General features: G+C 37.6%; 1 protein-coding gene across 1 annotated transcript; it reads left to right on the forward strand.

Moving 5' to 3' along the window:
• Nucleotides 1–1,268: 1,268 nt before the first annotated feature.
• On the forward strand, nucleotides 1,269–4,390 carry LOC147616675 (3-dehydrosphinganine reductase TSC10A-like). The gene is made up of 4 exons (XM_086777747.1): nucleotides 1,269–1,753; nucleotides 2,283–2,546; nucleotides 3,239–3,386; nucleotides 3,685–4,390. The coding sequence occupies exons 1-4, from the start codon at nucleotides 1,457–1,459 to the stop codon at nucleotides 4,095–4,097; spliced, it is 1,122 nt and encodes a 373-aa protein (XP_086633873.1). The 5' UTR covers nucleotides 1,269–1,456; the 3' UTR covers nucleotides 4,098–4,390.
• Nucleotides 4,391–16,000: the final 11,610 nt, after the last annotated feature.

Genomic DNA, 16,000 nt, shown 5'->3' on the forward strand with positions numbered 1-16,000 from the left:
CATCTAGTGAGCACATGGCCACAATTAAGTATCAACTAGTTGGGAACCGATGCTTCGCACGTCTTTTGAGGCTTCCAAAATCAAATGCTACCCAAACCTCCTCAAACCTCCTCCTCCCCTTCCCAAACCTCCAAATTCTTGACACGTTGTAGCTTTGTGAAACTCTTCCTTAAGATAATATAGAGATGAGACTGGCCACTTGAGTTGTGACATTAAGTGATTATTTCTGGTGGTTTGAAATGAGCGTTATGGGTTTCTTTTCGCTTTCTTTGAAATTTTTTTAACTTCTCTTGATTATTAAATTTGAATGTAGGAAAGTTTTTTGTTTTTTTTGGGAAAGTCTTTAAAGGAATAGTTTTGGCAATTGAAGGTGTTTTAGAATGCTATTTATATTTTATAGAAAAAAGCTTTTTCTTGCTTTTGTTGGAACGTGGAAGTAGCTAGGCATAGAATATTCACAAAGTCTTATGTATTGGGTCCAAGATAGTAGTGAATTTGAGGCTAGATTTTTCACGGGCACACCGTTGCCCTTCAAAATTAACGGGTTGGTAAAGTATAGCATAATTGATGGGTTGGTAAAGTATAACATTTATTTATTTTTTTGTACTTGAGTGTAATCTTGGACGGGCATTTAGAAAATTCGCAAGTATTTTACGGTCAAAATGCTCAAAAATAGGTTTGAAGCGCATTGAAGCTTGTGAAGGGACTTACACAACTACCTCTTTTAAGGATGGTTGGTGAAGGTAGCTTATAGTTATAGACATTTAGAAGGTACGACACAGTCTTGATTATTGTTTGGCAAGCCATAACCAAACTTCTCTCTTGTTAGTAACTATTAAACAAACCACCATTGATGATTCTCCCTCCTCCTCTCTCTCTAGACAACCAAGTTATCAACAACCCTTGAAAGTTAAGAGTTGTGTGGTCTCACCTGGTTTTGCCGTCCATTACTTAAATTGACTCAGGTGTTGCCCGCCTCACCTTTGAGTCCCTCTTACACGCGCACACAAGGTCGTCCTCCCTTCATTGTCTCTCTCTCTCTCTCTATCTTTCTCCTTCTCACACAAACACAGACGCACGATTTGGAGTCTTAGAATCGATTTTTGTCGTCGTTCCTCAGGCTCTTTGTGACTGAATCTCTACTCCTGCAAGGCCCTCCTCCACTGTATCTGCCTATTTAAGTTCTCAAGCACACTGTAGTTCGAATAACTACACTTACATTTCTCTCAATTTTTGCTTTATCCCCACCCCCGCCCCCCCCCCCCCCCCGCCCCGCCCCCGCCCCCGCCCCCTCATTAAGCCCACCTTCTGAGCTCAAGCTGCAGCCCGGACTCTAAACGAGTCGGTACTCGAGAGATTTTGCATTGATCGAGCCGGTTCTGCATTGACCTTGGCAAACAATTATAATTGAGCAATTTGGGTTTTTTAAATTATATAGTACTAGTAATTCAATCGAATGGAGGCAAGAAGGTTATGGTTTCATGATGAGAGGCCTCTTCTGGTCCTCACAGTTGCCGTGCCGATCTTGCTCCTGATATCTTGCCTCATTAAGCGCCCCTTCATCAAGTCCTTGAAGAAGAAGCATGTTTTCATTACTGGAGGCTCTAGTGGTATTGGGCTTGCCATAGCCAAGAAGGCCCTTCTGGAGGATGCCTACGTGACCATTGTGTCAAGAAACATCAACAACTTGTCATCAGCAGCAGACAGCCTCTTGAAGGAGGTGCAGTGCAGCCCTGACAGAATAAGGTGTGAGGTAAGGGGGTCATGCAAAGAGTGAAAACTTAATGTAACGTCGGTTGCTTAGCTTGCACGAGAGAGAGTGAGAATGTGTATGTTAAACGTACAAACATGGTGAATTCAATTGTGTGTGTGTCTCTGTGTGAGAGAGAGTGAGAATGTGTGTGCGCGCTTTTGTGTGTTTTTTTTGAACATACAAACATTATGGGTGTCTGTGTGAGAGAGAATGAGAATGTGTGTGTGTGTGTGTGTTTTTTGAACATACAAACATCGTGAGTTTGGGTGTTTTCAACATAGTTTCTGTCTGTAAGTAGAACGAGAGGGAAGGGGAGAGAGAGAATGTGCGCGCGCCCGTGCTTTCGACATAGATTCCTGGCTGTACAGACAGACACACACACTGTACTGACAGACACAGAGAGAGAGAGAGAGCGCGTGTGTGTGTTTTCGTTCAACATACGAATATATATACAAGCATATGGTAACCTCAAATGTCTCTGTTTTTTTCAACATAGTTTCTGGCTTTAACTGCAAGCATGTTTTTGCAGGCGGCGGATGTGGGAGACTATGAGGCGTTGGCGTGCGCGATAGAGAGGGCGTTCGAGTGGAGAGAGATAGACGTGCTGGTGTGCAATGCGGGGTTGACAAGGGGGGGCTACTTAGGCGATGGCAGGTTGGAGGACTTGGAGGTAACGATGCGGACCAATTTCATGGGCAGCGTGCATGCCCTCCACGCCGCCCTCCCCCTCCTCAAGCGCCGCAGCCGCACCCACCCCATCTCCATCGTCATCATGGCTTCCCTCGCCTCCCTGGTACCACCTCCACTTACAATAACTTAACCTTAATCTCTATATATTACAAACCTTAATCTCTATATGTAATATATGTATACATACATACTATCTCTCTCTCTCTCTCTCTCTCTCTCTCTCTTTCTCTCTCTCTCTCTCTCTATATATATATATATAATCTCTTTTTCTTTTTATTTATATTTCTATATAAATATATCTATATCTATTTATATATATATATTACATTTCTTTATATATATATATATATATATATATATATTATATCTGTCTTTCTCTCTCTCTCTCTCTCTCTCTCTCTATATATATATATATATATATATACATCTATATCTATTTATATATATATATATATTACATTTCTTTATGTATACATATATATATTATATCTGTCTTGATATATACATACATATGTGTATGTATGTATATATCAAGACAGATATAATATATATCTGTAACTTCAAATTGTAGGAAATGGCCTATTTACATCACCTTGTGTGTAAATCATATCCTTTTGAGTGTATTGTTCATTTGACAATTACATTTTTCCTTACTTAATTGTTTACTTTTCTTCATTGCTTCGACAATTACATTTTCCTTATTTAATTGTTTTCTTTTCTTCATTCAATTGAATACGTCATTTGGGGGGGGGGGTTCTTATATTCGAATTGTTGTTGTTGTAATGCATTGTGCAGTTCTTTATGTATGGCCACAGCGTTTACACAGCAACCAAGTATGCCATGAGAGGCTTAGCAGAGGGTCTCAGATTTGAGCTCCTTCCATACAATATCAAAGTGAGCTTGATCTGTCCGGGCTTCACAAGCACCCCTTTTCTTGACGAAGGTAATGTGATTTTTTTTATTTTTTTTATTTTTTTGGCATTAAGTGAAGAGTAAAGGAATGCAATGTTAAGTTAAACTAGAGTAAAGCAAGGCATACTCATTGACACAAGAATTAAGCCAAATTTCTCCTCCTAATCATCATAATGGCGTTAGTTTCAGCAGGTTTTCTACTAAAATGACAATGGATTGGGCTTTCAATAATCATGCATGAGACTGAATCGATCTTGACAAGCAGCAAGAAAGGCTTGTCTGAAAGTGTGAGCTGCATTTCTAATGTAATTTTGCGTGGGGAATTGCAGCGGACAAGGAGGAGGAGATCCGGGAGTTGCTAAAGTGGGTGAATCTATACAGCAGGAGGTATGCGGAGTCAGCGGATTCAGTAGCAAAGCACACAGTGGGAGCGATGAAGTCAGGGGCATTCATGGTGACCACAAACCCACTGGGGCTGGTGCTAGCCACAATGGGGCGGGGGTTTGTGGCCGCGGACAGCTGGGCCAAAGTTGTCATGGAGATCCTCACATTCTTTCCCTTCAGATTAGCATCCCTCATCTTAATCCCCGCCTTCCGATCCATCATCGTCCACAAAGGCGCCACGTGCTCTCACGATGAAAATAATGACATCAACCCCATCCATCACCATGAGTTAATCAACAGCACCATCATTAAGCCCTCCACTAACTGCGCCCAAGGTGGTATCATATGCCAAAAATGAATAAAAATACAAGAATAAACCGAATAATTATTTATAAACTCCTCCGATGCCCGATGCCCGTTATTAAATTGATATACCACTCACTATTAACAGTGGTTAAAAGAGGCCTAGTGATATCCCAGAGGTACTGGGTTCTAGGCCCTTGAGCCCGTGGTGGTGTAATTTCCTACAATTTCAAGCTGGTACTATGGTTTCTCCCTGGATGCTCTCTATGCTTCAGCTGATGTAATTTTTGTTCTATTCTAATTCAATTCACCGCGCATATGGAAAAAAAAAGAGAGAATATACCACGACTATATGCAATTAATGCTTTATTTTCTAAACATCAAAGTTGTCATCTACCTTTTTGATAAAGTGTTTATTGGTTTAATACACAATTTCCTACAATTTCAAATCCAATCCAAAAAAAAAAGATATACCACGATTATTATATGCAATTTATGTTTTATTTTCTAAACATCAAAGTTGCCATCCACCTTTTTGTTGATAAAGTGTTTATTCGAAAACATAAAATTTTTGTGGAGAAGTGGTCAACATAAAGTGTTTATTTGAAAACATAAAATTTTTGTGGAGAAGTGGGGTCAACATGTGGTCAACATAAAGTGTTTATTTGAAAACATAACTTCTTTGTGGAGAGGTGGTCAACATAAAGTGTTTATTCGAAATCTTTGTGGAGAAGTGGTCAACATAAAGTGTTTATTTGAAAACATAAAATCTTTGTGGAGAAGTGGTCAACATAAACTATTTATTCGAAAACATAAAATGTTTGTGGAGAAGTGGTCAACACACTTATACAATCCAATTTGCATTTGAAGAGGACAAGGTGCGAAAAATTGCAGCCCATTAATGTATTGCCAATCCAAATTTCAACACTCCAAGTTATGAAAAATATACAGTGTACTATTCTTCCATTCAATTTGGACGTGAAATGTACTACTATCTTGAATTTCAAAATTGAAGGCCTAAAAGGTAACCCTTGGCCTTCACATGAAACCCATTACTTAACAAAATGAATGTGGAAGTAGCTATTTTAAAGCCCAGTTTTCAAAGATGGATTACTTTTGGAGGTGGGTCCCTTTTGAACGTTAAAATGGGCTTAAAAGACTACATCCTTCAAAATTTTAGTGCAATTTTGATGTGAATCGTTGTTTTAAAAAAATAGTTATTATTGTTTTAAAAAATAGTTATCTTTATTATTAATTTGATGGTAGATTAAAAGGTTGCCCTTTTCAAATTTCAAACCTTAAGAGGCATCAACATAGAACATTAAAAACATTGAACTCTCAAAGATGTTAAATTGAAAAACCATTGTGGAATTGTCATTTTTATCAAAGCCATCTCCTTGGAAATAGACATGTTAAGTGGAGGTTATCAAATCTATCTTCTAAAAAACATTATATGTGACAATCCATATGCTCTTGTGTATAACTCATCAGGACTTAATGAGACCCTCATCTCTCTCTCTCTCTCTCTCTCTCTCTCTCTCTTGGTGGGGGAAATGTTGGGGACTTGGCTAATGGCTTCACGATGGATTGCTAGGGGCCCACTACTAATAGTCATTAAAGCCATCTTCTAAAAAAACATATATTTGATAATGTGTGACTCTCATGAGGACTTCATGAGACTCTCTCTCTCTCTCTCTCTCTCTCTCTCTCTCTCTCTCTCATAATGTGTATGACTCATGAGGACTTAATGAGACCCTCATCTCTCTCTCTCTCTCTCTCTCTCTCTCTCTCTCTCGGTGGGGGAAATGTTGGGGACTTGGCTAATGGCTTCACGATGGACTGCTAGGGGCCAACTACTAATAGTCATTAAAGCCATCTTCTAAAAAAACATATATTTGATAATGTGTGACTCTCATGAGGACTTCATGTCATGAGACTCTCTCTCTCTCTCTCTCTCTCTCTCTCGGGGAAACATTAGGCACTTGACCTATGGCTCCATGGTGGACTACTAGGGGCTAACTACTAGTAGCCATTTTAGGGACTTGGCTTATGGCTCGCTAGGGGCCAGTTAATAATAGAGCTATTAAAGCCATCTTTTAAAAAGCATAGGGACTGCTAGTAGGGACTTGCCTTATGGCTCGCTAGGGGCTAGCTACAAGCATAGGGACTGCTAGTAGGGACTTGCCTTATAATAATAGAGCTATTAAAGCCATCTTTTAAAAAGCATAGGGACTGCTAGTAGGGACCTACCTTATGGCTCGCTAGGGGCTAGCTACAAGCATAGGGACTGCTAGTAGGGACTTGCCTTATGGCTCGCTAGGGGCTAGCTACAAACAAAGCTATTAAAGCCATCTTCTAAAAAACATATATTTGATAATCTATGTATGCTCACTAGATTTCCATGAGATCCTTCTCTCTCTCTCTCTCTCTCTCTCTCTCTCTCTCTCTCTCTAGGTGGGGGAAACATTAACAACCCTTCATCAACCAAGTTGTAGACAACACAATATAGGTGTAAGTGAAGAGGTAACTTGTGACAACTTAAAAACCTCACGTAAGATTCCTCCTTAGCCCTGAATAATGTATAAGCTTTTACCTCAATCCCCTGCAATCATCCCCTATTTCAGAACGCAAGAAAATATTGTTTTGCCCTAGAGAGAGATAATTCAGGATTGAGATATTTTTGGATACAAAATTTCTCCTAATATCTAAGATGAATTTTCCTAAAATAAAAATTCAAAATAAATTTTCCAATGTGCATTAGGAATTAATTGAATATGTGTATTAAAGGCCTTAGCCTAAAGGTCCACATTTTTAGAAATTTTTGGATTAAGATCCAAATAAGGTTCCAGAGGGCCAATAAGATTAATCCAAGTGTTGGGATGAGATAAATACAAAGAATAAAAGAAAATACCCCAAAAATGAGTAAATGCTCACATAAGACGAAGAGTTGACTGAGTACATGGTTTATTAGTTAAAAATTAAGGTTTATTACTTAAAAAATGAGATATTTTAGTAAAATGATAAATTTCTGACACCTCAGTAAGGAGGGAAAGCCACTTAAGGTAGGCACCTTTTTTATCATCATTGTTTGGATTTTTTAATTCAAAAAAATCAAGATATTTCATCTCTCCTCTCTCCTAGTACAAATCGGATAAAAAAGGGAGCTAAACTGATCCAAATCTTGTCCAAATTGGGTCAAACTGAAACTGGAAGGCTCTAGAACCGAGTTGGACTTGGTTAGTGGCCTCCCTCACCTATAAATAGACCCTCATTCCTTTGTAATTTCATCTTTGAGTAATACCATGCTAGTATTATCTCTCTAAATTAGTATATAATTTCTATTATCCCTCTAATTTGCCTCTTCTCTTGGGAGCTTTGGAGCTTCTCTATTCTCAATCCTCTCGTAGAGATTACCCTCCCCTTCTTGGTGGCCAAGGACTTTCTTGGGAGCTTCACTTCTAGCCAAAGAATCAAGCCATATTCAAAGGTAAACCTAATTTAATGGTTTTTTTTCATATCCCTCAATGATTTTCTTCTTCTCAACCCCTCTAAAGCTTGAGAAGCTTTCAAATCAATGGCTGTTTCTTCAAATCAAGCTTTCCAAAGATTCATAATGTTTAATTAGATTGAGGTTAATCTCTATATTTAATTATAATATTTTCTTTAAGAAAATCTCTCTTTTGGAAAGGTTAGTCATTCTTATGGCCAGATCCTTGCTAGAAGGATGATTCTTAATGATAATCTCTTTATCTTAATCCAAACTCTAGGCTTGACAAGCTAGAGAAAGAGATTGGTTATTTTTATGATTTTTAATCTAGAAAAAAAGGATGATTAATTCTTTTAAACTTGTTTACGATATAGAAAAATCATATTAACTTATCTTAAATTGCAAAAGGGTTATGCTAACAATTTTAAAAATGAGGAATGGTTATTTTAGTTTAACCAAGAGAATTAATCATAATTATGCTTATAATTATGATTATAATTATACTATGTATGAATAATTTAAGTTTAGTCTAAGAGGAGTTCCTATCATATTTTCATTACAAGTATTCATTTTAAAATAGAAAATTGAATATTCTCAGTAATTGCAGCAAAGCTATGGCAAATTTTCTAAAATAAAATAATATAAATCATATTTTTATGCATAATTTTAATAAAGCAAAACGAGGAATTCCTATCATAACAAATCAACAACATAGGGTTGAAAAAATTGTAATAAAGAATACATGGAATTCAAACATGTCAATAAGAGGAATGTGACTTGAAGACGTGTTGATTGTTTTTTGTAAAGCAAGTATAATTATCTATTCACACATAGTCCATCTTGCTAGAAATGAATGCATAACAACTTTTTGGAGTATCATCAATCATTATTAATGCTCATTAGCAAAGCTTCAACTTTGACTTTTGAAGTGCTAGGGAATGAAGTCATTTACATGTATGCCTTTCTTTAGAAGTGCTAATTACATAGCTTGAACTTTCATTATCTTGGAAGTCTTTTCCTCCTCAACACCAAACATGTTTTTGATTATATGTTTCATAATCGTGGGCATACTTAAAAAATTAAAAGGTTCCTTTTTGAGTCATTAAAGTGCATTGAATGGCTCTTGATCTTTCCCACTATAGAAATATCTAGCCTTGTAAATGTATCTTGCTATTGAAAATCCAAAACTTAAACCAAGTCAATAAGTGTTGAAATCCTACCTTAAGAAATTCACATGGAGGCTTTTAAATATTTCATGAAGTTTTTACAATGATATATCGAGAATGGCCCTTATTTTAGATGTTTCACTTAATGATGTGATCGATTATTGTGATTTTTCAAATCGAGAGTTTTGTTTGTTATGGCCCCATGTGTATTCTTGTTATGAATGTCATGTCGGTTTAAATTAGGATGCCTTTCTAAATCCGGGTGATCGTAGCTTACCTTACACGTACACGAGTAAATCCATACATGCGTGGGAAGGATTGGTTGCATCTTCTTGTTGATATGAAATTTTATATAAATGTTTATTTTAATCAATTAATTTATTAATTGATTGGCTAGTTGATGCAGACGTAGATCATTAGACCGGATAATGGATGTGAGTTGGTGATGGTGGTCAAGAAATATATCTTGAGATGACCAATTTTGAATATCGACAAATAATATTTGACTTTGTGATGACAAGCGCTATTAATTTATTTGGATGCCATTTATATTTATTAGCAATGTGTATATGTTAACTAGGACATGTGAAAGCTCCCTAGTACATATTTTATTTTTTAACACTAGTTTGGTACCAAAACAGGACACTTAAGTGTCCTTTTTTGGGGGTTACGAAAAAAAATCAAACTCCTAATGTAGGCTTTAAAAACCAAAATGCTTCATTGGGCATGTAGAACATAATCCTATGCTTATGTAAAAAATGCTAAACATATAAAATGCCTTTTTATTTGGAAGTACATAAGCAACAAAGTAGCATATGTCTTGAAAATGAACATTTTCCAGGATTTTTCCAAATATGCAAGCATCATTCTCTCCAATGATATCAATAGCATTTTTCCCAAGATATTTTGATAGCATACATCAGTCCAAGGAGGTAGAAGTTCACCAAAAAAATCATTTTCCTTTCCTAGAATTTTTTCCAAAAAAGTTGCATAAAATCAGTAAAAGTAACGCGTATTATCAAAACTCAATCATGCCACTAAAAAATAATGTAGCCCTATCAATGAGAATGTTGATTATTGGTTTTCATGCTTGAGATGAGATAAATAAGCCATAATTTGATGTGTATGACACTAACTTAGCCTCCACTTAAGTAGGTTCTTATCGCCTAGTTCTAAAAAAACTGTAAAAAATAAAAATGCAAAATTTGATTCATCTTTTATCAAAAACTAATCATAACTATGCTTGCACAAGTAGTCTACACCTATAGTTACAACAAATAATGCACTTACACAGCTTTCCCCTTTGATGAAAATCAAAATTAGGCTCATAATTAGACACTTTATGTATTAAAAACAGGTTGCGCAAAAGGCCATGTATGAGAAGAGGCCCAAAAAGTGGCTCTAAAGTTTTGGAAAATTCAAAACAAAGTAGTATTTACCCTATATAACATGGGTGCACCTCAAGTTTTACATTATTAGCTTGCATATGGAAGGAGAAAAATTCATACTCCACCTATATAAAAAACGTCATTTCAATATTAGCGAGTCAAAAATTTATCCAATAATTGTCGTTTGATGATTCCAGGATCTAGTTTACATCATGGGCTTTCCATCAAGCCAAGTTTCATGATCAAACTATGTCCCTTCTAAAAGTTATGTCCAAATTACTACTATTTTGAAAACAGCAAAAATCATACGTTTTATCAGCATGTGTCTAAGAAAATTAAAATATTACCTTGCAAAAGCTAAGAAAAGTGCAATTTAAAAAATCTCAAGGATTTTTTGGGTCTTGAGGAACATCTGTGGATGTTAAGCATTTCAAAACTCTTAATAGATTGCCCACAAAAATTCAAGAAAAATGCTAACTTTTTAGGACACTTTAGTGTCTCAGGACACTTAAGTGTCCAATTACAGAACTAGTGTTAAGATGTGCACTTTTTTAAGGTTCAGGGCTCACATCTATTTTTAAAAGAAGCCTAGCTTGCACGTTCAAGAAAGCTATTTTTGAAGCAAGCCAGGCTTGAAGAATACTATTCTTGAAGAAGTTAACATTTTTTGTAAAGCATACTATTGTTGAGCCCCAAAAGCTACCCACCATGAAATATATTTAAGTACACCAAGAGGAAGTTTGGGCTCACTCGTGTGGAGGCAGATTGGACCCAATATTATGTATTGATTATTTTGGTTTGTTCTATTTATCTCCAATATTTTATTTATTGCAATCACTTTCATGGGTTCATGTTAACATCCCACAACAAAGCACACACTTTTTATTATACAAATAAAATGTCAAAAGAAGAAATAAATGTAACAACTTATATATTGACACAATTAGTATACCTTTATAGAAGACCAAGGGAGATGGAGAATAACTTTGACAAATTTTACAATTGATGGGGCTTCTACCTTCCATCCGTGTGCTTGGGTGATGGAGCTTAGATGGTGATATGGAAAGATACAAAGATAGAGGAGTGCATGCAGTAAAAAAGATAATCTGAATATGATGGAAGTTTCCAAAACCATATATAATATTACTCAGGGTTGGTCATATGCTAGGTCAACCTATGTTGTGTCAAGTCCAACACGAGCCCAATCAACCACATCACCTAATTAGGGGTAATAATAGACTAAACAAGTGACACGGATCCACTTCTAGGAAAATAAAGACTTGCAAGAAAATATATTATTCAACCCAAATAACTCATAAAAAACCACAAGTTCAACATATTCAAGAATTGAATAATACCATGCAAAATTCTTAGCTCATGAACGCGATACAACAATGGGTGCAATCTTCTCCCTTCCAGAAATATATAAAGGTGTTTTTTCCTGCACATCACTCTTGATCTTTTTCTACTCGAATACTTTCAATAGAGACAATCGATCCTATGTATTCAATTTCCTCTTGAAAGAATTCTCTTATCAGGATTGACATAGAGCCAATTCTCTTGAAGAAGTGAGAACATTTTTTGTAAATGTTGTTTGTGCTCTTGATGATTCTTACTGAAAACTAAGATATCATAAAAAAACACTACATTTTTTTAAATGTTTCACGAATATTCTATTCATCATTCTCTTGAAAGTAGCTGGGGCATTAGTCAAGCCAAATGGCATAACTAAAAACTCATAGTGACCAGTTTGGGTTCTAAAAGCAGTCTTGAAAATATCCCCCTTATCCATTCGAATCTGGTGATAATCGAACTTGAGGTCAATTTTGTAAAAAACTTGTTTTTACACGGCCAAGTAGCATTTTCTATCCTAAAGATAAAAAAGAACCAGGCTCCAAGGTCACTAACAATCAAACTATGCAAATAGATGTGCAACATTAGGTCGAAGAACATGGGCTAACTAGCATCAAATTGGTAAATTGTGTACACATAATATAATATTTACTTCAAAACAGATAAAAGGACATCGTCATTGACCACCCTCAGGTCTTTCTCCAAAAATACTTATTTTGTTCGTGTGAAATTGGAACGAGGCCCTGTTTCCTCTGATCATCAACCTGACCATGAAGCTGGGCCCTAGATACTCCAACCCCTCTTTGTTTTTGTGCGTTATAGGCCTCCATCTTTAGCTCTCATTGTCAAGCCTCCTTTGTTGCCTCTTCTTGCCACCACAGTCTCCTCAGATCCTCCTCCTCTTTTTTCTGAGCTGATATCTCACCCTTCATCCGGTCACTCATCAGCCTTGTGTGCTGATCGCGTGAGTAACCTCTTCTACCTTAACCTCATCCTTGGTCCTTGTGGGAGGAGGAATCTCTAGAATTTTCCTCATCCTTTTATCAAACATGGCCATAGGTGGCAAGAGCTAGTTGTATCTAAACTAGACCTAGCAGAGGGAGTCCATATCTCTAATCATCACAGTGGCCAAACATGCGGCAAGAGCTACTTGTATCTAAAGTAGACTTGGTAGAGGGAGTCCATATCTCTAGTCATCATAGTGCCCCTATGAGCATGACCAGCGAAGATGTAGTTGTCTTGAAAGAATTGGATGAGGAAGTCTTCTACCACCTCTTGCAAGTAAGTAAGGATGGATGCTTGCCAGCATACTCCAAGGCCTTTAGACTTACATATCTCTGATAAGCCTCTGGAAAGGTAGCTTTGCAATCACCATTTGCATGCACTTTTGTACTTTACACAACTCCCTAAGCACACAACTGTACTGCTCAACCTTACTTTTGGACGACCCTTACAATTTTGAAGGCTTTGAACATGCCTTTGCCGCTAGCTTTGGATTCGAATTCTTGTTAGCTCTTCTTACTGTTGTCTTCTTTATGCGTGCCATCTAGAAACATGGAAACATGGAAAGCAAACGTGAGATTGGCATGTGTGGGGTTTCACCATAATGTGAGAGAGGCCCCTCCAAGCGGCATGCAGAGTCCCTCTCGTGTCGTGGCGAAACAAACAGAGTGGCTTGACAAGTTTCACCACACAACATGTGGGGTGCCCCTCAAGGGGGGTGCAGAGTCCCTTTCATGTTGTGGTGAAACAAACGGACTGGCTTGACAAGTTTCACCACAATGCGAGGGGTGCCCCTCAAGGGGAGGTGTGGAGTCCCTCTCACGCTATGGTGAAACCACCCCATCTTTCACCACAACGCGAGATTGGCCCGTGTGTGAGGCTTGCATAGTGTTTCGGCAAAATATTCGGTGAAATTGAACATACTTTCTTAAGAATATCCATTGGGGGTGACCAATTTGTTCATGTGTCAATGACTTACAAGTATACCCTTTTGGTAGTGTCTCCCAAAAGAAAAAGAGGAATATCACACAAAAATTGAAGAGGGGTCTACTCAAGGCTCTAGTCACAATGAAATTTTTTGAAAACAAGTGCCCCATCCACAATAAAAAAATGTGAGCTTGTCCTAAAGGACCATGGATTAGTTTGCTACTTGTTGCAGCTTCTCCTTGAGGAAGGTGAAATGTAGGATGTAGCAAAAGATGCATATACAGAGGGTCTGATGACATCCAGGAAAAAGCAGAAGATGACGAGCCGGAAGAATCAAAAGAATAGGAAACAATAAACCTGGTTATGGAGAAGAATGAATCTCAACCTGGTTACGGAGAAGAATGAATCTCAATTTTTGAATATTGAGAGACTCAAAGTTTGAGCACTCGATCTGTTTTTAGCTTCCAAGCCATCTCCTCCATATCCATTCTTTGATGGGTTTACTTTCCCTTCTGGTTAGGCCAAAGGAGGAGAGCAACATGATAGAGGATTCTGACCTTCTAATGCCAATGCTTCCCACCTTCACTATTGGCAATTCCCAATATGTGCTTTTATCTGAGTCTATTTGGACATTAGGGAAGACTATTGTCTCACAATTATTGCACAGAATATTGAGGTCGATGAAAATTTTATATAGCCAGAAGAGATTAATAAGTACCTCCTCATTGATGCAAATGTTAAAGATACTGAGTTCCTTGGTGCTGTAGAAACTCTCGCATGATTTCTAGAGATGTTAATAGGTATGAACTGGGTGGGATGCTGATTGAGGAGGAGTTTCAAAATATATAAAGAAGACTCAAGATTTTTGACCTTGTGAAAAATTTTAAGCGGGGTGAATCCTCATTGTCAAGGGAGGGTTGCTTGTTGTTGATGAAAATCAAAAGGTGTAAATGAATAAGTCTATTTTGTGTTGTATGGATCACTAGATCTGCTGAATCATTTTATTATTTATGTTACATCTCTTTGTTTATGAAGATGATTTTGTCAATCGAGGCAAAGGGAAACACATGCCGTATTTGGAAGGGACTCTGCATTGGCGACCTATCTGCCAGTTTTGAAGTTTCTGCAATTCCTTGAATACCACCATAAGTTCTCCAATGATAATGTAACCTTCCCCTTGCTTTGTGCATCTTTGGTCCTTAGGAACTAGAAACTACTAGTTAGCATTGAAGCTAGTTAGAGCTAGTAATATCTCAAGCATCTATTAGGAGCTATTATTTGAGATACTTATAGTGTGGGAACAAAGTAGTTGGCATTGGGGATGTGTAAGTCGCTAAGTATATGGTAATCAGGTGAGGGCAGTGGGGTACTACTTATGCCAATTATAACAATGACTAAATATAGCAATTGAGATATGAAAATTTTACTATTTGACGTTTCAAAGCTGAACACCATCAACCGCACACTTGGTGGAACAACCTGATCACAAGTTGGAAAGGGAACTTCCCCTCTATTTGGCACATGAACCAAAAGCACATAGTATGGAAGGTGTCTTTGCACGCAAGCATACAAACACCCACAAAGTCATCTCCACTGGTTGCATACCCACAAGAAATACAACCATCTTCTCTCATCTTGTTGTATCGATAGCATACTCACAAGAAACACAACACAACCATCTTCTCTCGTCTTGTTGCACCCTTGGCACCGGAGAGAAGAACCCAACTCTGGGGCCAATGCTCACAAAATCCAAGGCACCAGTCAAAAAATGAGAATGTTACTATGTTTTCTGCACCTCGATCTCTCATAGCTCGCCTTTGCTTTGTATATTTAGGCGAATACTAGAAACTAAAATATACATTGCAGGTACATAGTAGGTGAAATATTGTTACCATATGCTTAATTACCTTTGTGCAGCAACATCCCATCAACATTTTCAGTAGGTGAAATATTGTTACCATATGCTCGATTACCTCTGTAGTAGCAACATCCCATCAACATATTTAGGAGGAAATCCCTCCAAAAGAATGTCTCTCTATTGACATTGAGGGAAGCAATCTTAGCCCAAAGTTGTGTAGTCACAACTCCATCCATTGTGCCTTCTTGCATCTATTGTTCTAAAGCAGTAATATTTGTTTTGAGCTTCCTAGCCTGCTAGAAACAAACCCTCATTCTGGTGGTATTGCTTTCTAGAATTTTCCATTGCTTTCCTTGCCTTCTTGCACATTTCCATACATATCGTTTGATACTCTTGTCTTCCCTGGAGCAGTGAGAAAGTTGTTGGCAACACGAAGACCATGTTTGCATCCCTATGGTGTTTGCATCCCTATGGTGTTTGCATCCCTTCTTGCACATTTCCATACATATCGTTTGATACTCTTGCCTTCCCTGGAGCAGTGAGATAGTTGTTGGCAACACGAAGACCATGTTTGCATCCCTATGGTGTGCGATTATGAAGCCTCGTTGTCATGGCACAATGATCCTCTTTAGGCATCCCAATCCTATTTCGTCGATTCCACCTCATGATCTTGTTTTGGAGATGCCCTTTATCACGTGATTTGTTTATTGCCTCCTTAGTGAAAACAACCCAAGAAATTGGCATGATACTAGAATGTGTAGATGCTTCTCTTGTTTT

This window comes from Cibotium barometz, chromosome 38 (genome assembly GCF_041138505.1).
Source record: "Cibotium barometz isolate CiBa-2024 chromosome 38, ASM4113850v1, whole genome shotgun sequence".
Classification (NCBI taxonomy): Eukaryota; Viridiplantae; Streptophyta; class Polypodiopsida; order Cyatheales; family Cibotiaceae; genus Cibotium; species Cibotium barometz.